This window comes from Spinacia oleracea, chromosome 6 (assembly GCF_020520425.1).
Source record: "Spinacia oleracea cultivar Varoflay chromosome 6, BTI_SOV_V1, whole genome shotgun sequence".
Lineage (NCBI taxonomy): Eukaryota > Viridiplantae > Streptophyta > Magnoliopsida > Caryophyllales > Amaranthaceae > Spinacia > Spinacia oleracea.
Genome location: NC_079492.1, coordinates 131,787,482 through 131,808,816, shown reverse-complemented (window position 1 = coordinate 131,808,816; position 21,335 = coordinate 131,787,482). Strand labels below are relative to the sequence as shown.

Here is a 21,335-nt window from a genome sequence, read left to right as displayed (position 1 = left end):
TGAAATTTCATTTTTTACAATATGACATAAATGATCAGTTTTTAGAATTATTATAATCAAATTAAATTAAAACTTATTAAGGGTATTATAGTCTATTTCATTGGGGGGACACCAAAAGGCCATTTACTAAAATGATCGACTCTCATGAATTCCATTATAAAATAGAGATATATATCTTATATCCGCGCGATGCATGCGAAATTATTAAAAATTTAAAATTGTATTTTTACTTAATATTGATGTATGGGCGTAAGCAAAGATCTTGTACATACTACGTGCAACTATACTCTTATAGTCTTTTCTACATAATCATATCTTACCATTCTTATGGTAAATAAATGACATAATAGTTTTCTAATTTTATAGAAAGTCAAAGATCTCCAAATATTAGACCATTAAATTTTACACGTATGGGGATTAACCCATAATCAGATTTTTAAATCAATAAATAATTAGCTTTTTAATTGAATTTAATTGTGAAATTTCAGAGGGTAATTTAGTCTTATCCTAGGGGGACACCAAAAGTGGTGTTACCGAAATACCCTTTGATCTCCTCTTCACTTATATAATAGAGATTCCGGGTTTAGTTTATGATTTTTTTTTAAAACAAAAAAATAACCATTACAAATTTTTATATAAGACGGTCTTAAAAAAAACAAAATTTCACAAGTATTAGTTAAGATTTCGCTGAATTTTAGTTAAAATATTTGAGCTTAAATTAAGATCTCGAAAGTTTTTGTTAAAATTTTACGAGTTTTATTTATGACTTTTTGAGTTACAATTAAGATTTCTTCAGTTTAGTCAAGATCAAATTTGTTTTAGTTAGTAAAAAGTTTGTTTAAAATTTATAATTATTCGATTCGTAAATGTAACTATTTGTTTTATACTTTAACTACTTTTTTCGATTAGTTAAGTTTTAAACTAGTTGAGTTAGTACTAAAAAAAAAATTAGATTTTTTTAGCACGGTCTTTGTTTAACGTCTCTGTCAGGCGCTCTTATACCAAAGTTGCCCAATAAAAATAGCTATTACTTATGTTATTCGTTGAGGGTAAGGCTTCGGCGAGGATTATAGTTGTGTGTTCGGTACGTGATGTAGGGGGCTCTCTGCAAGTTCAAGGCGTTTACTAGTTGAATTGTTTTTGTTATTAGTTAGTACTTTTTGCTTCATTTTTCCTACTTTGCATATCAAAACAAAATTCATAATAAAAAGCATCGGGTTATCTTTTTTACATAACATTTGCTGTTTTACTAGTTTTAAGTATCGTAAATCAAAAGAACACAAATACACAACGAATTACTTTACCAAATTCACTGTTGAAAGGAAGCTGAGCAGTTTCAGATTACAAATACACAAACACATGGCTTCAGCTGTCACAACAAAAAAAATAAAAAAGTAACACTTAATTTAGTCACACGCGCGCATACACACTTGAGTATCATATATTTTCACCATATATATGTTTTTCACCATCAATTCTTTGATAATGGAAGTCAATTTGTTTTTTGGTATCACAAAGATTAAATAACAACAAGCTGTTGAACTCTCTTGAATGGAATCAGAAGAGCAAAAAAACACAAAAGTGTAGTTACCATCTTTCTGCAAAAATTAACGATACCTCCAATCATGTATTTCCATTTGAAAAGGCGGGTAAAGATCTCCACATAGAGGAAGTGAATGAGGGATAGGGGCCGAATCAATACTAGTCCGAGCTTCCCCACTGAATCTTGTTCTTGTCCAAGACATATGATGATTCTGAATTTCCTGCAATGGGCGCCTCTGAAAACTATTCTGTTGTTTGGCCTTGTTAGATGCTGTAAGGCTCATGTATCTGGGTTTGCTGCTACTACTCTCGTCTGTTCTACTCGTACTACTTGACGCTGGTGTTCTAGAAGCTGACAAAGATGAGGTAGAAGTTGAGGTTTCTTCAATCAGAAGCTTCGAATTTGTTGTATGTCCTACAAAGTTAGGCCTTCTGACAATCCTCACTGATGAGTCGTTTCTTCCAAGTTTTTCTGAACTAGTTGACAACTCACCAACTTTCAATTTATTTTGCTTCTTTGAGAGTGGTGACATATATGGAAGGTGGTCACTTGGAACTTCCTCCATCAATCTACTTTCCCATGGTTTGCCAGCCATCCAACGATCCAACCAACTCCAACCAAAGCTGTTCTTGTCAAGTTTCGGAGGCTGATTAGTGGTAAATGGTTTGTTCTTTCCAGGGTTTAAATTTGGGCTGCCTCTGAATTGCTGCAATACCAAATTTCACGATTAAACAAACTGTAGTACAAGAAATTTCGAGCCTTTCCGAGTTAATCAAATGGCATTTTCGTAAATAATTGATGATTTTATTACGAAAATGCCATTAAATGTGGGTTAAAATACAGTGACATGTCATCAAATGTGGACCACATGTACGGTCGTTATTGTATTTTCATAACACATTAACAACTATATAATATACAGTCAACAGCTCACAATATACAATAACCTTCTACTAATAAACAATCTACAACTATAAATATACAGTCAATCACTTACCAATAAACAATATTGTATTTTAGTAATTCATCATCAATCATAAAATATACATTCAACTACAAATGGTATACAATCAACACCGAGTAATATGCAGTCAATAACTACAAATATACAGTCAATACCTACAAATATACAGTCAACACTTAACATTATACCATATATAATTTTCGGGCAAAATATTTACAAAAATTTTCCAATCACTGAGATTAACTCGGAATTTCTCAGAAATTTCTGCATAGTTGAGTAAGCTGATAGTTTTACCTGTTGAGTGGCGGCATATGAAATAGCCCTCTCTCTCTTGATAGCTGCTTCTTGCCTTGATTGCAGCTTTGTCCTGATTTCGTCTGCGCTTCCTCTACTGTCACACCATCGTTCCTATAAATTGACAAATAGTAAGGACACATAAAACATGCAGGTATTAGATTTAGATGTCAAAATTGTTATTGATTGTTACCTCAGCTTCTTTAACAGGATCAAGTTGAAGATTATCGAGTGATCTGGATTCATCCCGTCCTTCCAAAGCCATCCTCACACGTTGAGCCTTAACAAGCCCTTGGGCTCTAACAAGTGCCTGCATACACCTTAGTGTAACTGCAGCCTGCTTCCTCACCAATCGACCTCGAACTATAGCCTGAAGCTTCACAAGGGATTTCAATGCTCTCAAAGCCCTTTTCGCCTACCATTCATACATACATACATACATACAAGTCAATATCTACCCCAATTCTTCTACATTAGACTACCAGGAGGCTGAGTCCATGTATGATTTACCCCCACAATAACACCATCACCCTTCACCACCTCATTTCCTCATGTTATGTTACTTGGACAGTTCATCTACCCCACAAATGTAACATTTCAAATTTAAGCAAAATTCACTTCTTTTCATTTTTACAAGAAAATAAGTTCAAATTACCAAAATCCATCAAGAGAATAGAAAATTGTTTGAAAATTGTTCAAAGAAACATAAACAATTACCAAAATTCACATACCAATTACAACAAAATTCAGAAAAATGGGAAATTAAAACAGTAAAAGAAAATAAGAATATACCAGAAAAGCACGAAAAGCAGTTTGGATGCGAATAGCGGCCCATTCTTGACGAACAAACAAGAAATTCTTAGAAGGAGCACGGATAACAGCAGCCATGGCAGCATTAATTCTTGCATCTCCACCAGCAATTGATGCAGCATAATCAGACGGTTCTGATTGAGTCACCCCTGGTCCTTTAATTGATTGGTTTTTCCAAAGCCACCATCTTTTTTTGCTCTTCCCTGTTCCCACTTTCTCCTACAAACAAATGCTGAAAATTAGAACGGAAAAAGGGAGAGAGAAATTTGAAGTATTTCCATTTGATAATTCAAGCTTACTTACTTGATGATCATTTTGGTTGGGTTTTTTATGAGTAATTAAGGATTTTAGCCAGTTTGATGAAGCACCCATTTTCAGAACAGAGAAAATATATGTTTTTGTTTTGTTTTGAGTTTTTGGAGATTTTAATGTTTTTGTTGTTTGGATTGTTGCTGTTGGAGAGGAGGGAAAATGTTGGGGAAATGCTGTGTAGTTTGAGTTGAAGTGAGAGGAGAGAGAGAATGAGAGTGAGAGTGAGGTTATAAGAATGAAGATAATTTTGAAATTTGAAATTCGAATGAGCAGAAATTGTAACGGTAATGATGAGAGGGAAGGGAATTGCTTTGCCCTTTTCTTTTATTTTCCCCAGACAAGCTTCCTTAATAAAGGAGGTTTTTGAGGTTAAAAGCATTTATATGTCTTTATTTGGTTTTGTCATTGAGTTTCAAGTTTTAAGGTAGAAACGATAAACCAAATTATACTTCTTACATTAGACTAGAGTGCAGTATTGTCGATCAAATAACAACCCTTGTGCATAATGAATTAACCCTTAGAAAAATCAATTGTCTGTTGGTTCAGTGGTGATTGGGGCTGAACTTGGTAGGAAGAACTCGTGTTCGATCCCCCGCAACAACAATTGGGAGGGGACTGAAACCTATCAACCCAGAACTCGCCCCGAATCCGGATTAGCCCTAAGGTTGAACCGAAGAACTCGTGTTCGATCCCCCGCAACAACAATTGGGAGGGGACTGGAACCTATCAACCCAGAACTCGCCCCGAATGCGGATTAGCCCTAAGTTTGAACCGGGTGCTAACACCAAAAAAAAAACGACCAACAAAACATGGAAACAGAAAGGATAAATGTTCGTACTAATTAGTACGGTGTAGTATTTTTGAAATCCTTTGAAAATAATTGTGGATTTTTCTTCCTTTTTCTTAAATTTAAATACTGGAATTAATCTCGTGGACCATGAAACTGGGTCCCTTTCAAACTTTGGTTACTAGAAGCCTAGTAATGAGGGGAAGGGCACCTGGAGATTGTTGTAGTAAAACAAATTAACATTCAAACTAAAGAAGACAAAAAGTAGGTTAGTGATGAAAACATATGATTAACTAATGTTTCAAGTTGACAAATCCAGTTTGACTATGGAAGAGTATGCTCTGTGGTGGGGGGAAACTATGAAACTACATGTAGGACAAATGAAGCATCCAACATGTACATGACTAATTATTGTTTGGAAGCAGGTCCGCTACCATCCGTTTAGATTTAATTGTCACATTGTTAGTACAAATTACACTTAAACTTTTAACCCAGAAAATACATTTTCTATTAAACAAAAGAAACAACAAAAGGGGCAGCGGAAAATGATATCCAAGATTTCTTTCTGCAATTTATATGACAAAACTAGTTGAAATCTCATAAGAAAATAGGTTGATACATGATAACATGAGCACAACACTGAAATGTCATACAACTTTGTAACATTCATCCTCTGTATTTCCGGAAGAACAATTGGATTTTACATAAACAAATGTAATTAATCTTGGTGGCTGAATTGTGTCTAACAAATACGAGTAAGATTCAAAAAAGGACTTACACTCATCCCATGAATCTGAATCCTGGGAGAAGTGAGGATCAAATCAAACTGAAATTCTTGTGACAGCCACTTCATAGCACTCTCTTATTTGTCATCTTTTGAATCCTTCTTTTGATGCATTGCTCCAACGATGGCTTCAACTTCTTCCTTTATCCGTTCAAATAAATTTGGTGCTTTAATCTCATCAACTGATGTGCTTTCATCAATATCTTCACTTGTCCCATGAGTTTCCTTGCGATGGCGATCATGATGTGGTGATTCTGGTGACTTATGATGAAAGAGTGATTCAATCTCTTCCTTAGTTTTTTCAATAAATTTGGGAGATTTCACCTCTTCTGACATAAATAAGCAAACTTTTGTCAGAAATAAGCAAAGTTATATCTGAAACCAGCACAATTATTCATACTTATCGGATCTTCGGATTGTTCAATTCCAGAACATCAAAATAAAATCCAGAAAACCCGTGATTGTTGTCCGTGATCATGAAGTCTATTAAAATATTCCAGTGTCCTTGATATCCATACAGCATCAAGATTCAAGATGTAACCCAAACTGAGGAATTCCGAATACTATAGTATTTCATGAACTGTGAAGCTGAGGAATTCCATATACTATATGAATTCCTTGTAAAGTAGAAAGAAGGGAAACAGTCTAGGTGATTTAAAAGAGAAACAGAAATATCCTGTCCAAACTCAATTTTACTAGCATCTGAAGGAGTAAGACACAGTTCTTTATGACACATATTTGCATATGACCTTGAATCCACATTCCACAAAGCAAATTATAATCAAACATTCATCAACATAATACCTTCTATTTGAGCACTTGTACAAAATTGAACTAAAGACAGAATTCATCCAAATCATAGAATCACAAAAGCACATGATATATGGCAACACTACGTTCTCGAACCAAGTATTACCGCAATGACATTAGCTTAATGCTCATAACAACCGCCTTGGAGCTAATTCTCTAAATCCAGTTGACTCATTAATCCAAGGAGGCCAATAAAACAGCTGATTAGTTAGCAACCAAATAGGGTAACAATTCTTCAAGGGCCGTCCCCCAAACTCGGAAGGATCCTTAACTATGACATGGTAGGAGCTATGTTACTTGAACTCTTCGTTTTACCTCAAGCACCCGAGTCGGATGCCTCAATACTCGGACATGGCTACGGATGCCGATCACTTCATTCTGGACCAAAATCATGGAACCTTTTCACAAAATAGCCAAGTCAGACACTTGGACACGTACCCATGTCCATGTCCATGTCCGAGTAACATAGGGTAGGAGTTGTTTTGCCACGCGTAATTGTTACAAAAACCTTATTTGCTTCTAGTTGGGGGCTGTAACTACCTCTACCCCTCAATTGGAGAACTCCACTTTAACAATATTTCAATCTATAAAACTTCCTTCAAGCTTCTAAGAAAGAGGGGAAATTCAAAAAGAATGACCAATTAATTATTGTGGAATTAACATCATATTAATACAAACTAATTGATTTGGGTTAATTTCCGTAGTTCATATCATTTGAAGTTATCTAGACCCTAATCTGATAGAGTAAAAAATACAGTGATTGAATTCCCACAATAATTGATAACCTAATTATTTTTAAATTAGGATGAAAATAGAGAGCATCAAAAAATATAACATCGCAAGAAATTAAGCCACAAAAAATCCGAAACAGCCCCAATCATAGCCAATCAGGATTCAAAAATCAAACCCCATAAACAAAACAAACAAAATCCAAAATAAATGAAAAATGGAATGTAAAGAAAATCAAATATTCGTACTTGGGTGATGATCTCCTGGTTTTGATGCTGCTGCTGCTGGGTGGTCTGCCATTGGAAATTATGTAAAATTGATTTCACAAAAAGGTGAATTCGATGAAGAAGTGAATGATAAAAGGTAGAATTTAAATCTATCGAAGAAAATTAGTAAGAGAAATGGAATAAATTTGGTGGACAGAACAAAGTGTTGATAAATGAGTTGACCAATTATCTCCTTCGAATCAACTATTTGGGGTGCTCCATTTTTTTATTTCCTTTCTTGTTTATCTAGTGATGCTATTAGGAATTTAGGATAGGATCCAATACGATTTTAGGATTCTTTTGGGGTTGGTGATGGTGGCAATTTGGATGGTGCAGGCGTGTGCACGTAGCTCTAGGTGCACCGGGATTAAAACGACCAACATTAAATACAAAACGCGCGTTTTCATTAAATTCCTAGAAAAAAGAACAATGCCCTTGAACAAAAGAACACCCCTGAACAAAAGAACATTAAAGGCTCTGTTCTTTTCAGTTATGTTTATCGCGTTTTTATTTGATTTTTGTTATTTTTGCGATATATATTCTTCTGGGTTTTATGTTTTGAATTCAAACTGTGAAGAGGAGAGAGAAAGTCTAGGTTTTCTAAAATGGGTTTTAGAGAGAGAAATTAATGAAAATCCCCAAAAATTCGTTGATTTTTCTGCTTCAACATCAAATTAAATTGATTCTTCTTCTTCAAATCTGAATTCTACAGCTGATAATCAGATTTTGGGAGGTAAATTTTCAATTTTGTAATAACAAATGGCATGTTTTGATGATTTTGATTTTGTAATAGTTGTGTTTTTGATGATTTTGACTATTTTGATTTTGTAATAATCGTGTTTTGATGAATTTGATGATTTTAATGAATCAAATTATGTAATAACATGCTGATTTCGTTGAAATCGTTGATTTTGAAGATTTTGATTATGTAATTACGATTTTTTTCAGAAAAGAACAGTTTTACGTATTAAAAGAACATATGCTCGAATGAAAAGAACAGTTACATTATGCTCGTATTAAAAGAACAGTTTCATTATAGTAGAAAAATAGACCATTTGCGTTTCATAATTTGTTCTTTTGTTTTATTGTGTTCTTCTTTTTTATTATTTTCAATATTATTTGCATTTCATAACTTGTTCTTTTTATTTTATTGTGTTATTTTTCTTGTTACTTTTTATTTATCCTTTGTTATTTTGATTGCGTTCTTTTTCTTGTTTTTATACATATTAACCTATTATTTTTTCAGATATTATGAATAATGTGCTTGATAATTCATAACAGAATGATGAAAATGATGATTCCGAATCATATGTTATTGTGGGACAAAGTACTTGACTTGTTCTTTTAGTCTCTATATTTGTTCTTTAAGACTTTTCATTTGTTCTTTTCATAATACTCTGTTAAAAGAACAAAATAAAAACACGTGCACGGTTCTCATTATGCACTTCTTTAACAATTTTTCTTTTCTCCTTCTCTGTTCTTCAATTCTTTGATTCTACTTCCTATTTGTTCATTTTCTATTTTTCAGCAACTATATATATAATAATTGTACTTATGAGTCATAACCATTAGTCATTTTAGAAATACATTTTAGAGAGAGAGAGAGAGGGGAGAGGATTTATATTCTCTCAACATAAGAGAGATTTTTCGAGAGAGAAAGAGTGAGATGGTAAATGAAAGAGTAAAAAAATACATTTTCTCCTTATTCTCTCTCTAAAATTTCTTCTGAATGTTTCTCGTTTGTTGAAAATGAGTGAATTAAGAAAAACACTAGTTCAATGTTGATGCTTCTGATAAATGTTGATCAAGTGTTTAAGGTACGTTTCCTTGTTTTTTCATCTAATGTTCTTTTCGGATTGTTATGTTTTTTTTTCACAACTTAATTTTTACTGTGTCATCAACATAGTTTGTTCTTTTATATCAACGTACATAGATTGTTAAAAAAGAACATATAATGGTTTGAAAAGAATAGATAACACTTAAAAAAGAACATAGTCTGATTCGTGGTAAAAGAACAAATATACTTTTTTTTAAAAATATAGATTTAGTTTTAAGTGCATCAAAAAATCGTCGTTTTGTCTTTTTAATTAGAACATAAAATCGTTTGAATAGAACAAATAACACTTAATAAAAGAACATAGATCTTATGTGTGGGATAAAAACAAAAATACATTTAAATAAAAATATAGATCTAGTTTTAAGTGCATCAAAGTATCGTCGTTTTCGTCTTTTTAATTAGAACACTAATTGGTTTGATAAGAACAAATACAACTAATAAAAGAACATAGATTTGTTGTTCTTTTCGTCCCTTTCATTCTGTTCTTTTGTTTGATAAGGAAAAAGAAAATGATGTTCTTTTTTCATGTGTTCTGTTCTTTTTTCTTATTTTATTGTGGTTTTTTTTTTTGAGTTTTTGTTATTTTATTTTTCTTCTAATTTTGTTCTTTGTGTTTTGTAAAAAAGTTGTTGTTCTTTTTTATAATTATTTTGTGTTCTTTTTAATTTTTTTACAGTTTTTTAATATTTAATAATATTATCGATAATATGTATTTTTTTTTTTGTTTTTCTATTGCATTTTTCACACGATGTTCTTTTTGAAAAATAGTTGTTCTTTTTATAGTTATCAGGAGAGAGAATATGTTATTTTTATTTTTGTACATTTTCTTTAGTTTTTTGACATTAGTGTTCTTTTCAGGTTTAGTTAATGTTCTTTTTGTTTACTCTAGTTCTTTCTGTTTAGTTTTTTATGTTCTTTTTCGTTTTTTTGTTTTTTGCGTTTTCTTTTAATGTTTTTGCGTTTTGGTGCAGGTGCACGTAGATCTACGTGCAGACCCCTGCACCATCCACGCGTTGGGTGATGGTGACATTGGTGTTGGTTATGTGGGTCCTGGATCAGACCCGACTAACTTATCCCTTCCTATGGATGTATCCATTGATGAGCGGGCGAGGCCAACCATGGAAAGATAGGAAAACAAAGGTAAACCCAAAACCCATTCACGAGTGGGTTGGTTATGTGGTACGGACTATGGAGGTTCATACGGAGTATGTGTGATGAGAGACTCAAATTTGAAATCTCAAACAAGTGGTGAAATGAAGATGCCATTCGATTTGATACAAAAAAGAGCTTTCCGCTTTTTCTATATTCGGAGTTTTGGGTCCGATTTTAAAATTTTACATAATTGGAGTTTTAAACAAATAAATAAACAACAAATAATCACCTTATACAATTTTTGAATATCCGAAAAAAATTGGTTATCCAATACAATTTTCGATATTTGGATCGGATATACGGATTTTTTGAATTTTTCAATTTTTATCCGATATAATTTTCGACATTTGGATCGGATATTCAGATTTTTCAAATTGAATTTTGTCGATCTGGATTTTTTGGATATCCTATCTTCCAACCTTTAACTGAGACTGGTTGTGTTCAATAAAAATGTTCATGTACGGAGTATTAATTTATTGTATTATTGAAAAACAAATAAGAGTAATTTCATATTTTGTTACACATAAGCAAATATTTGGGTAGTGTCGAGGGCTAAAAAAAGACGATTTCTATGAAAATTTTGATATTAAGACTCGCCTATTCTTTTGGACTCATTCTGTCTATTTGAGTTGAATTCAGGTATAATAAATTCAGTCTAGTTAAGTTTGACTATAATTTATTTCAATTCAAGTCAGATCTATTATACTTCGTAGTTCGTACTGTATTAGTTTCATTTTAGTTCAGATAATTTTATTATAGAAAGGAGTGCAATTGATGCGCAATTTAGAAGGTGGACCATGGTGCACATAGAGCATGGTGCACCTTAAAAACATTAGTATATAATTAAAAGAACATCTGGTTACGTAAAAAGAACATGGACATTTATTTTTTAATATTTTTAATAAATTGTGATTTTTTATAACAAAAAAGTAAAACATTATATTGCATGTTCTTTTGTCGTAGTGTCATGTTCTTTTGTTTATGCACATGTGTTCTTTTGGTGCACATGGTGCACCATGCTCTATGTGCACCATGGTCTATAGTCCACGGATTGCAATTGATGTGATTAAACTCCCATGACAAGGAGTCTTTGGTTGTGGAAAGGGTATGATATTGAGGTTTGTGTCTTTGTGGCTAAGTTGGTCTTTTCCTGTCTTGAGTCAAAGAAAACTTCTTTTTCATTCATAAATTTTAATCCTAATTATAGGATACTCCATAACTTCTGCTCATACTGTACAGAATTGCCAAAAGAAAAAAAAGTCTCCAAAGTAAGAAATTTATATATTGATGTATGAGCAATGAGAATATTCTCTCTCAAATAGATCATTAGTGACATGTACAACCAATCAAAAGATTGAGTGTTTATCTGAACTATTTGGCATCCATAATTCTGAGATTATCAGAAACCTAATATGCTATGGGGCTTTTATTAGGCATTAGACTTGCTTTAAAAATCAGTTCGTCTCCTCTATGATAAGTGGCGCGGTCATTAAACCGTGTGGCACAGTAATTTACCATGAAATTTTGGGTTTGTAAACGGATCTTCATTTCCCGTTCATCTTTCCCTCAATTCTTAAATGAAGGGGTCATTGACTACACTTAGAGAATTGAGGTATGATGTGAAACAAGAAGGAAAAGGTTGGGAACAACAGAGAAGAACAACAGTAGAAATTGTAAAACACAGAAATAGGATGTACTCCGTACTACACCTACGTTGTACACACATATGTCTTGTCTTGTCTTGTTAATTCTGAATCCACAGCAGCAGTGAATTATCAATATCACTTCCAATCATTCAATCATCCTTAAACTTCTTAATGTTCTTCCCTTTTCTTTTTTTATTAATCATTAAATGATTTTTTCTTATTTACTTTCCCATTTATGTCCTACCACTATTCCAAATCTGGCACTGTACAAATCTATGTTGTTCTTTGTTTCTTGTATTTTTGGCAGCCTGTTTCCTTAATAAGTCTAATCATTTTCATAATTTAGATGGCCAAAAATAATGTTGATTTATGATTAATGATTATGAATTTATGATCTTGTGCGAGGTTCTTCCCTTTGTTCCTTTGCAAGTTGCAACTACGGAGTTTTTGTTTAGAGCAATTTCCGACTAAAATTCTAGAAGAAGTCAAAATTTCCTTTTTATAAAGTTATGATTCACTGTCTACGTCACCAAGAAAGCAAATATTTTTTCCTTTTTCTAATCTATCGCTGAAGATCGCAACTCGTTTTACTTTAAGCAATCTCTAATGTCAATTGGTATGTTTTTGCATAAGGCTTGAAATTAGTAACAATATCTTCATTGTGTCAACTCGTCAAGGGCATTGCTAATATTCAACCGACTTTCTCGTTGCTACTCCCTCTATCCCTTAATACTCGACCCGTTTTTACTTTTTGCACTATTCACATAATTCACTTTGACCCTATTTTATTTCTAATATATGAAAACAAATGTTAGTATATAATATATTGTTGGTTTTATCTTAATATATATTTTCAAAATATTAATATTTTTATAAGTTTTTATAACAGGTAATTAAAGAAATCAGTGGTTAAAATTGTGTATTGGCAAGCGTGTCCGGTCAAAACAGATCGAGTATTAAGGGACGGAGGGAGTATATCTTTTGCATACGACGGAACTGAATATCTTATAGCAGTTTAGCCGGAAATCGATCGTTTATTTAGGTTACTTAACATTGAACTACGGAGTACACAATTTATGTGTAATACGAAAAACACATTCGAGAAATATTGTACTCCTTAGAATTTCTTATATTTTTTGAGGAATGGATTAGTGACTAACAATTCCGTGAGTACAAGCAAAGATACCTCACTGAAACAATGATTAACCCAAACTTATAAAAAATCAAACGACATTGATCTAGCTAATTGATGGGCGATGCAACTGCCGCCCCTTTTCGCATGTGACTAACTAATAAAATCAAAAGGAACACTAACTTTTAGCATATCTTCAAGCAACGAATCCAAATAAGTGAAGAAAGTGGCACTCCATAGATAAGATACGAAGTACTCCATCAACGTTCTTTCTTTTTTCAACTAAAAGTACAATAAGGGTATTTGGTGAAATGATTTTGGCATACCAATGTGAGAGCATGGTATTATTATTATTATTATTATTATTATTATTATTTAATACTTAGTATTATTACAACCTTTTTTGTTATTTGTTGTATTTGTTATTCATTATGGAGTATTTATTATTCATTCGATTCTATTCAATTCAGTTCCATTTTATTCAATTCAGTTCATTTGAACTTCATTCAGTTCAATTCAGCTCAGACAAATAAAGATCAGACGAACAGGGCCATAAATTTGTGTCAAAACCAATTAAAAGCAAAATGGGTTTCAAAATCAATTTCCGAGAATTTGACAATAACAGAGTACTCCGTATTACTCCGTAGTTTTAATTTTGAAGCTTGGTCACACGTTAGCTGGATGATAGATACACTCAATACACAGACATAAGAATGGACGAATGGTTACATGTCACTAGACTTCATAAATACAAAGAACAGCGATTAGCAGCTTTCATTTCATGACTAAAAATAAAAAACACTGTATTTTTACACAAGATAAATAGTCACTCTCCAATCTCTCTCTGTTGCATGACTAAAATAGAATTTCAGATACTGATTTTTCATTTGTTTTTTCTATAAATATAAAATCCAGAGGAAATTCGAAATAAGTTGCTGCATGACAGTTACAAATCAGAACAACTGTCAGCACTGTAACTTCTGCAAATACAACATACTCCAAGTCCACTGTATCAATATACTTCTACATAGTAATAGTACTAGTATAGTCACATCATAGTACTCCATTTTCTCTAATTAACCCCGGTTCATAATTACTTCATCCGTCTCATTTTACTCCCCGTTTTGACAAAAAAGCTCTTACAAAAATTGGTCAACTAGAGAGAATAAATTGAGACTGAGGGTATAATAGTCACGTTATTGCAAGCTCGAAACCCCTAAACCTAAAGATTCGACATAGTACTTATATATACGGACTACACGTTACGTTACGTTATTACTTCGCCCGCGATCGCTAACAAGTACTCCGTAACAACCAATCCATAAAGAAACAAGAAAGGAAATGGCTTAACAGAAAGAGTACTGGGAGTAACAAACTCAATAAAGAAGCTAAACCTGCAAAAAAAACTGGTGAATGAATCATAAATTGAGATACTCCTACAATAAATAGAGGGGTTTCTGCAACTGAAGATCTCTTACCTGATCTAGAAACCAAATAATATTTTACAGAGAAAAGGCACTGCAGTCAAGGATCCCTATGCTCTACCCCTAAACTACTAAACTCTCTTTTTTTTATTATTTTTTCTTTTATATTTTAATTTACCTTGTTCTAAGAAAGAAGGAAGGCAGAGATTTTTGTAGGACAGATCCCTATTTTCCCTTTCTTTTTCAGTATCTTCTTTCTCAGATCCATAAATGGCAGCTGTCATTTTGACAGAGAAAAGGTGTCTTACAATCAAAGATTCAAACCTACCTAAAATAAATAAAAATTAAAACAAAGAAAAAACCTGTGTTTTTTTCTGGTGTTTTGCAAGTGAGTTGTCATTGATATATGAAGAGCTATCAGCAGCAGCAATCCCTTGTCTTTCAAGCAAACCTCTCTCTCTGTTTCTCTCTCTCCCTCTCCTCCCAATGCAAGAAGAAAAGCCAATAAACTTATTGGCAGAAATTTCATATATAATGAGCATTAAATCATTCATAACATTGTTCAACTCAAAGTAATCTGAATCATATTTCACTCTAACTTTCTCTCTCTAAAAAAATAGACATACATAATCATCACATTCATCATTTGAGTTTTTGGGAGCAATGAGGAGGAGTAGGTTGTTCATCTGCATTGTAGTATTACTTGTGCAAATTGTGGGTTGGGTTCCTGCAACTAGTAGGGTTTTGATTCCAAATCATGACACTTCTTCTCAACTATCAGGTAAGAAATTTGGCTACTTCCAGTCCCGGAGTCAAAACAATTATATCTTTATCATCTGTTCTTAACTTAATTGAATCTTCTGTTTTCAGGTATTGGTGGAGTTTCAGAAACTTCACAGCAAGCTCCCTACAGTTCTATACAGGTATAACATCTCCGTTCTCTCCCTTTCTCACATTATTTGTCTACTTATATCTCTCTCCTTCTCTTACCATTGCTAAACATTTTTATAGGATTCAAAGAAGACATCAGAAGCAGAAAGCTATAGAGGAATGAATGAACTGGGTTCAAGACCCCCAGATTGTGATCACAAATGTTATGGTTGCAATCCTTGTGTAGCCATTCAAGTACCCACCATCAGCGGCGGCCACTTAGGGATACAGTTTGCAAATTATGAGCCTATTAGTTGGAAATGCAAATGTGGGGCGTCGTTCTACAGTCCATAACTTTGTATTTCTTTGCTCTGTTTTCTGTCTTTGAGTGAAGTCTAGAGTGCAATTAGCTCTGTACAAATTAGGCATTCAATTTGAGATCTGAGTCGAATCAATGTAGAAGTATAGTATATATTAATCATCTGTACTAAATTAATTATCTAGTTTTCTCAAGATTTTGAGTCAAAAATACATCAATCGTGAACATGTATGTCATCAAATTAGAGGACTCACATTTCCTTGTACCTTGGCCTTGGCCTTACTGTCTTGGTTAAATTTGAGTTTGAATTTCATCCACCAGATATCCCTTGTCGTTTGTGCTGATACGAAATGTTCAGCCAAGACTTCATGATGTCGTAAGTCGTGAAACCGATGGCTACGGACGGGACAACTTTGATGTAGTTAATACTCAGACCAGCAAACAGCTGCCTCCATCCTTGACTTTGCACAACGCCTCGAAGTCCTTCGATGGTATTTCTATACCTTGCTCCACCTTGCTGCAAATTTTCAACCTGGAAACAATTTTATCCAAAAGTCAGCCCTCATACACACAAGTTGACACTTCTCATGGAATTTATTGTCACGTAAACCATCTGATCAACAAGTAATCATACACTCTTGTACAATAAAATTAACTGTTAGATAAGAGATGTCCATCTAAAGATGGCGATAGTGGATTGACCATGACTAAGATTTCCAAATTGTGCTTTCTCATTCGCCAAATTGATCATAAGAACCAGAACCGGAACAAAAAATGGCAACAAAGGGATAAACAAAAAAAATCTGATTGTTCAATTATGCGGAATGAAACTAACAATACACACTTCCCCGTCTCATTTTACACGAACAGCTGATTATATGATACTCATGTCACATGGACGGCAGTCACAGCACAGCCATATTCAGGTCAAATCAACACGACTGGATAACATAAGCTTGACATGTCCAAAGACCATGTATTTCTGTAGGAAACTGATTGATAGTAGCACGGATCACTTCACATGACCTAATCCCGTCGCATCTCCTTAAAATCAACAGAGCAACTGCCAACTTTTCGAGAACCCATTCAAAATTTATGCTAGCATCTTGAGTTTGCAACAATAACTTGTGGTATATTTACTACACTCCCACTTACTACAAAATGTCTATGTTCACCATTGGCAGGCTCTGGGAATAGTTGAAGTCATGGCCTCAATCCAACCAGTATGTTTTTTTTTTTTTTTTTTTTTTTTTATAAGGAAAAAAATCAGGTTAACCTCTTTGAAAGGGCAAAGCTAACTCATCCTTTCAGATGATATGGGAGAGGGAATCCAACTAGTATGTTATTGATCATAAAAACCACGCAGAATGGAGTAATAAATAAATAAATAAATAAATCAGTAAAACATTGTTCCAAAGGCGCTGAGCAAAACAACCAATAAGGTATATAATGGGCATTAAGAACAAAAATATAAGTGCATCCACGTCTAATAATGAATTCTAGCATCCCTAGAAATGCCAGTCCATCAAAGAAGACCTAAACAGAAAATAAAACACAGGAATTCATTTTGCCTGAAAATAGAAATACAGAGTAATATCAAATGAAAACGGAATGGGAAAGAAAGCGCAAGAAAATAGAATACAATAAGAAATTTACCTGCATTTGTCGCCTAACAACATCCAATGGGTATGTGAAGGTCTGTCCAAACAAGCCAGCCAAAGCTCCACACGAAAGACGTAATACAATAGATTTTTGATGCTCATCAGGAACTCTTCTTTTGAGCTCCTCATATATGTAGAACTTCAAACCAGCATATGGAAGGATTCCAACAAGTGTAGGTCCTGGTCAAACAACAAGTCACAATGATACAAGGTGAACATAGTACATAAGTACACATAAGCTAGCATGGCTGGTTGTCTTGTTAACTAAACACTGACCTAAATCTTCCCTAAAATTTATGCTTTATGGTGGGAGTGTGTGACCAAGAAACTAAATATATGAAGAGGAAAACCGGGTGATAACTGGGTGATAACAAGAGCAACACTCAACTAAACCCTTTAAATTCTAAACTGCAAGCTAAAAGAGATCCAATTCGCCTAAACAATAACTTACCCACGCCACGATACAGGGAACGCACACCGCCTTCTTTGTAGACACGTCTAAACACATCTTGTACTCCACTATATGATGGGGAGGAGTTGCTACTGCTCCTAAAAGTTGGCCGTTTGTCCACTACCTTAGAACACATAAATGATGACAAACGCCATGAAAAACCAACTAAAAACTCCATTTAGGATAAGTAAAACGAAAAATGTCATAGCTCATAATGAACTTAAGTTAAGCACCTGATAAGCGAGCTTCGTTCTCGCCAAATCCAGGGGATAAGTGCATAGAACTGCGGTTCCACCAGCTGCTGAGCCAGCTATAAGATCTACAACAGGCCCCGTCCCAAGTGAAGGACAATTATCATACAGCCAAAAACGGTACCTCTCATATGTCATGTAATGCAAAGCTGCATAAGGAACAATCCGGAGGACACTCGCACCATTCCCTCTAATACACAATAAAATAGCAGAATATAAATTAACAACTAGTGAACTAGCACCAATCTAAGAGAACTAGAACTTCAAAATGAGTATCCAACATAGAGTTACCTGTACAACCCTTGAATTCCTTCATGATTTAGCACCTTCTTCAGTGACCTGTAGACCCCAAGAGAATGAAATCCATCCGTTCGAGTCTACAAATGTGTAAAACGCTAATATATAAGCACTACACTCAGTAATTTAGTGATCGCCCCTGGATGATGCGCTTGTATACGGAGCATTCAATTCAACACTAAACAACTAAATCTTCTACAAGGGCTCAAAATCAAAGACTCGAATATAAAGAAAATTCCTCAAAGTGTCCAAGATTATTAAATAACATAATAACACATTAACATGCATCAACAGTTATCAATAAGAAGTATAAATCACCAAATAAATAATATCCCTAAAATAATTCAAATTAAAACATGCTCTTCACCTTAGCCTTTCTAACAAATAAATTACTAATTCCCTTAATTCATCAATCAACTAAGAACACAATGCAATTGGCAAAGGAATTAACACGAAAGATGTTTGGACTTTTCAAATTAACCTGAAAAAGAATCTTAATTCTCTCAAGGGGAGCAACCGCGGTCTTAGCAAAAGCGCCAGCAGCGCCGCCGGCGATCAATTCTCTGACATAAATCGGCAATGAATCAACAAACGTTGAATCATCATCCACAATTAAACCTGCAACATTCGACGAAGATGACAACGTTGTACTCTCCGACGAACCCATCTCAAAATCTGAGCCAAACCCCACTCTAATTCGTGTTCAAATTTCCCCAAAATTAACAAATCGACTTGGGGATTTCCCAAAATAGAGATTTGGGAATTTTGATTGATCTGATTCTGAATCAACCGCATTAAAGGGGGGAATATTGTTGAATATTCCAGAGAAAGTGGCTAAAAAAAGGAGGAAAAAAGGAAGACGATTTGGGGAATTAGGAAATCAAAAGCAATACGGGTGTACACTGTACACTTTCTCTCAGCTTGTTTGCCTCCTCCTTCCTTCCCCCCTTGGACTGTGGAACAGTGGAAGGAGGAAACTTCTCAATCTCAACGTTTAATTTGCTGGTTGATTCTTCTTTTTTCTCTTTTTCTTCTTTTTTTTATTTTGGCGCTTTTGTTTCCCTTATTTTTATGATTCAAGCACCACCCCAGACGAACCGGGAACAAGCTCGATCGAAGTTTTTTTTTTCATATATTCGGTTGGATCAAAATAATTCTTGGTAGAGTTTGATTTTCGGATTATATATTTGGATTGGAAATTTGGAAAAAAAAAAAATAAGTGGATAGTTAATAGTTTACACAATCTATAAATAGTTCAATTAATGAGAAACTTTTGTGTGAGACCGCCTCACAGGAAAGACCGCCTTGTTGGCAGTCTTGCTGGCAGCCATGTTGGCGCGTGTGCTGACGTCATGCTGACGTCAGCATGTAATTTTTTTTTTGGAAATTTTTTTTTTGAAATTTTTTTTTTTTTGAAATTTTTTTTTCGATTTTTTTTTTCAGGCTTAACTAATTGGACTTTATGCTTAACTAATTGGACTTCAAGCTTAACTAAATGGATTTCAGGTTTAACTAATTGAATTTCAGGCTTAAATTTTATTTTTTCGATTCGAATTTTTTTTGAAATTAAAATTTTCAATTTTTTTTTGGTACTATATAACTATACTAGTGTAAAACATAACTAAAATTAATAATAATCATAACTAGTTGAATAACAAAATAGTTAAGGTATAAAGACAAATAGTTAAACTTATGAGTCAAATAGTTATTAATTTTAAACAAACTTATTATTAACTAAAACTCATAAAATATTAACTAATTAGTTGCAATGCTTAACTAATTGATTTCATTGGTTAACTAATTGGTTTCAGTGCTTAACTAATTGGTTCAGTACTTAACTAATTGGTTTCGTTGCATAACTAATTAGTTTCGTTGCTTAACTAATTGAATTTTAAACTTAACTAATTAGTTCCAGTGATAACTTAATTAAATCCAGTGCATAACTAATTGATTCTAGTGCTTCACTAATTGATTTCAGTGCTTCACTAATTGGTTGCATGCTTTAACTAATATGTTACATTACTTAACTAATTGCTTAACTAATTGGTTCTGAAGCTTAACTTATTAGTTTCATTTTTAACTAATTGATTCAATTGCTTAACTTATTAGTTTCATTTTTAACTAATTGATTCAATTGCTTAACTAATTATTTTCAATGCTTAAAAATTTGTATCTTAACTAAAAATCTGAAATTCGTTATCTGAAACTCAAAAATACATAACTAAAACTCAAACAATGTTAACTAAAACCAAGAAAATCGTAACTTAAACCGATAAAATCATAACTAAAACTCGAAAAATCATAACTAAAGCCTTGAATGAAAATTCAAAAATACGTAACTAAAACTCAAAAAACCTTAACTAAAACCAAAAAAATCGTGACTAAAACTTAAAAATTAATAACTAAAACATAGAAAATAAGTCCATCAACAATTATTTCAGAATTATAACTAAAACTAAAACATAATTATTCTTAACTAAATACAAAAAAAGTGTAACTAAAACATTACAATTCTTAACTAAAACTAAAACACCAGTGCTTCCAGCTACGAATCCCCAGTCTGCAGCGATTCTATCACAATAATCGGCATCACACGGCAGCAGCAACACTGCACAACCATCAGCCAGACCGCCACCACTGCAAAGCCTCCTCTTCCTGCCGGAAACAAGAACAAATCAATTACATCCACATAAACTGAAAAAACTGAAAAAAGTAAACCTAATCAATCCAATCTAATCGACACCAAAAACCTAAAGGATTAAACAAAAACCTAATCAATTTAATCGAAGCGAAACAAAAACGTAATCGAATCAAAAACAAAATCTCAAGAGTTGACCTAATTACATCAAAAATCAAAATCCAAAAACTTCAGCATAACCATAGCTTGAACCATCAAAATCGACAACAATAAAAAAAATGAATTACATACCTTGAAGATTTAGTTCGAGCGAGAGAGAAGCCGGAAATTTATAGGTTGCGCAAAGGAGATTAGATTT

At 33.4% G+C, this 21,335-nt stretch overlaps 4 protein-coding genes across 7 annotated transcripts; 1 reads left to right on the top strand and 3 right to left on the bottom strand.

Annotated features, from left to right (window-relative positions):
- Nucleotides 1-1,387: 1,387 nt before the first annotated feature.
- LOC110801041 (protein IQ-DOMAIN 6) lies at nucleotides 1,388-4,340 on the bottom strand. 2 transcript variants are annotated; one of them, XM_056831236.1, is made up of 5 exons: nucleotides 3,915-4,340; nucleotides 3,594-3,830; nucleotides 2,995-3,177; nucleotides 2,802-2,915; nucleotides 1,388-2,249 (listed from the first exon to the last, which is right to left on the bottom strand). In XM_056831236.1, the coding sequence occupies exons 1-5, from the start codon at nucleotides 3,981-3,983 to the stop codon at nucleotides 1,608-1,610; spliced, it is 1,245 nt and encodes a 414-aa protein (XP_056687214.1). In that variant the 5' UTR covers nucleotides 3,984-4,340; the 3' UTR covers nucleotides 1,388-1,607. The 2 variants fall into 2 exon arrangements, with proteins under 2 accessions (XP_056687214.1, XP_021862047.2); XM_022006355.2 differs by having other exon boundaries at nucleotides 2,995-3,216; nucleotides 3,915-4,281.
- A 941-nt stretch (nucleotides 4,341-5,281) lies between these two features.
- LOC110801058 (uncharacterized) lies at nucleotides 5,282-7,566 on the bottom strand. 2 transcript variants are annotated; one of them, XM_022006377.2, is made up of 2 exons: nucleotides 7,282-7,566; nucleotides 5,282-5,820 (listed from the first exon to the last, which is right to left on the bottom strand). In XM_022006377.2, exons 1-2 carry the CDS (start codon nucleotides 7,331-7,333, stop codon nucleotides 5,573-5,575), a joined length of 300 nt encoding a protein of 99 aa, XP_021862069.1. In that variant the 5' UTR covers nucleotides 7,334-7,566; the 3' UTR covers nucleotides 5,282-5,572. The 2 variants fall into 2 exon arrangements, with proteins under 2 accessions (XP_021862069.1, XP_021862068.1); XM_022006376.2 differs by having other exon boundaries at nucleotides 5,282-5,823; nucleotides 7,282-7,561.
- Nucleotides 7,567-14,685: 7,119 nt separating this feature from the next.
- On the top strand, nucleotides 14,686-15,944 carry LOC110801057 (EPIDERMAL PATTERNING FACTOR-like protein 6). The gene is made up of 3 exons (XM_022006375.2): nucleotides 14,686-15,271; nucleotides 15,361-15,413; nucleotides 15,502-15,944. Exons 1-3 carry the CDS (start codon nucleotides 15,154-15,156, stop codon nucleotides 15,712-15,714), a joined length of 384 nt encoding a protein of 127 aa, XP_021862067.1. The 5' UTR covers nucleotides 14,686-15,153; the 3' UTR covers nucleotides 15,715-15,944.
- LOC110801056 (mitochondrial carrier protein CoAc1) lies at nucleotides 15,816-19,468 on the bottom strand. Of its 2 annotated transcripts, none has more exons than XM_022006372.2 (6): nucleotides 18,821-19,468; nucleotides 18,334-18,419; nucleotides 18,025-18,232; nucleotides 17,792-17,915; nucleotides 17,336-17,520; nucleotides 15,816-16,211 (listed from the first exon to the last, which is right to left on the bottom strand). In XM_022006372.2, the coding sequence occupies exons 1-6, from the start codon at nucleotides 19,004-19,006 to the stop codon at nucleotides 15,990-15,992; spliced, it is 1,011 nt and encodes a 336-aa protein (XP_021862064.1). In that variant the 5' UTR covers nucleotides 19,007-19,468; the 3' UTR covers nucleotides 15,816-15,989. The 2 variants fall into 2 exon arrangements, with proteins under 2 accessions (XP_021862064.1, XP_021862066.1); XM_022006374.2 differs by having other exon boundaries at nucleotides 18,334-18,381; nucleotides 18,821-18,959.
- Between the last annotated feature and the right edge of the window lie 1,867 nt (nucleotides 19,469-21,335).

Bases quoted from the DNA above. Each gene is read 5' to 3' on its own strand.
- LOC110801041 (XM_022006355.2), bottom strand. From the start codon at position 3,983: ATGGGTGCTTCATCAAACTGGCTAAAATCCTTAATTACTCATAAAAAA. The intron at 3,831-3,914 runs GTAAGTAAGCTT...ATTTGTTTGTAG, and splicing joins CCAACCAAAATGATCATCAA to GAGAAAGTGGGAACAGGGAA. The intron at 3,217-3,593 runs GTATATTCTTAT...TATGAATGGTAG, and splicing joins CTGCTTTTCGTGCTTTTCTG to GCGAAAAGGGCTTTGAGAGC.
- LOC110801058 (XM_022006376.2), bottom strand. From the start codon at position 7,333: ATGGCAGACCACCCAGCAGCAGCAGCATCAAAACCAGGAGATCATCAC. The intron at 5,824-7,281 runs GTACGAATATTT...TATTTATGTCAG, and splicing joins ACCAGGAGATCATCACCCAA to AAGAGGTGAAATCTCCCAAA.
- LOC110801057 (XM_022006375.2), top strand. From the start codon at position 15,154: ATGAGGAGGAGTAGGTTGTTCATCTGCATTGTAGTATTACTTGTGCAA. The intron at 15,272-15,360 runs GTAAGAAATTTG...TTCTGTTTTCAG, and splicing joins CACTTCTTCTCAACTATCAG to GTATTGGTGGAGTTTCAGAA. The intron at 15,414-15,501 runs GTATAACATCTC...ACATTTTTATAG, and splicing joins CTCCCTACAGTTCTATACAG to GATTCAAAGAAGACATCAGA.
- LOC110801056 (XM_022006372.2), bottom strand. From the start codon at position 19,006: ATGGGTTCGTCGGAGAGTACAACGTTGTCATCTTCGTCGAATGTTGCA. The intron at 18,233-18,333 runs GTAACTCTATGT...ATTGTGTATTAG, and splicing joins GGAATTCAAGGGTTGTACAG to AGGGAATGGTGCGAGTGTCC. The intron at 17,916-18,024 runs GTGCTTAACTTA...ATGTGTTCTAAG, and splicing joins GAACGAAGCTCGCTTATCAG to GTAGTGGACAAACGGCCAAC.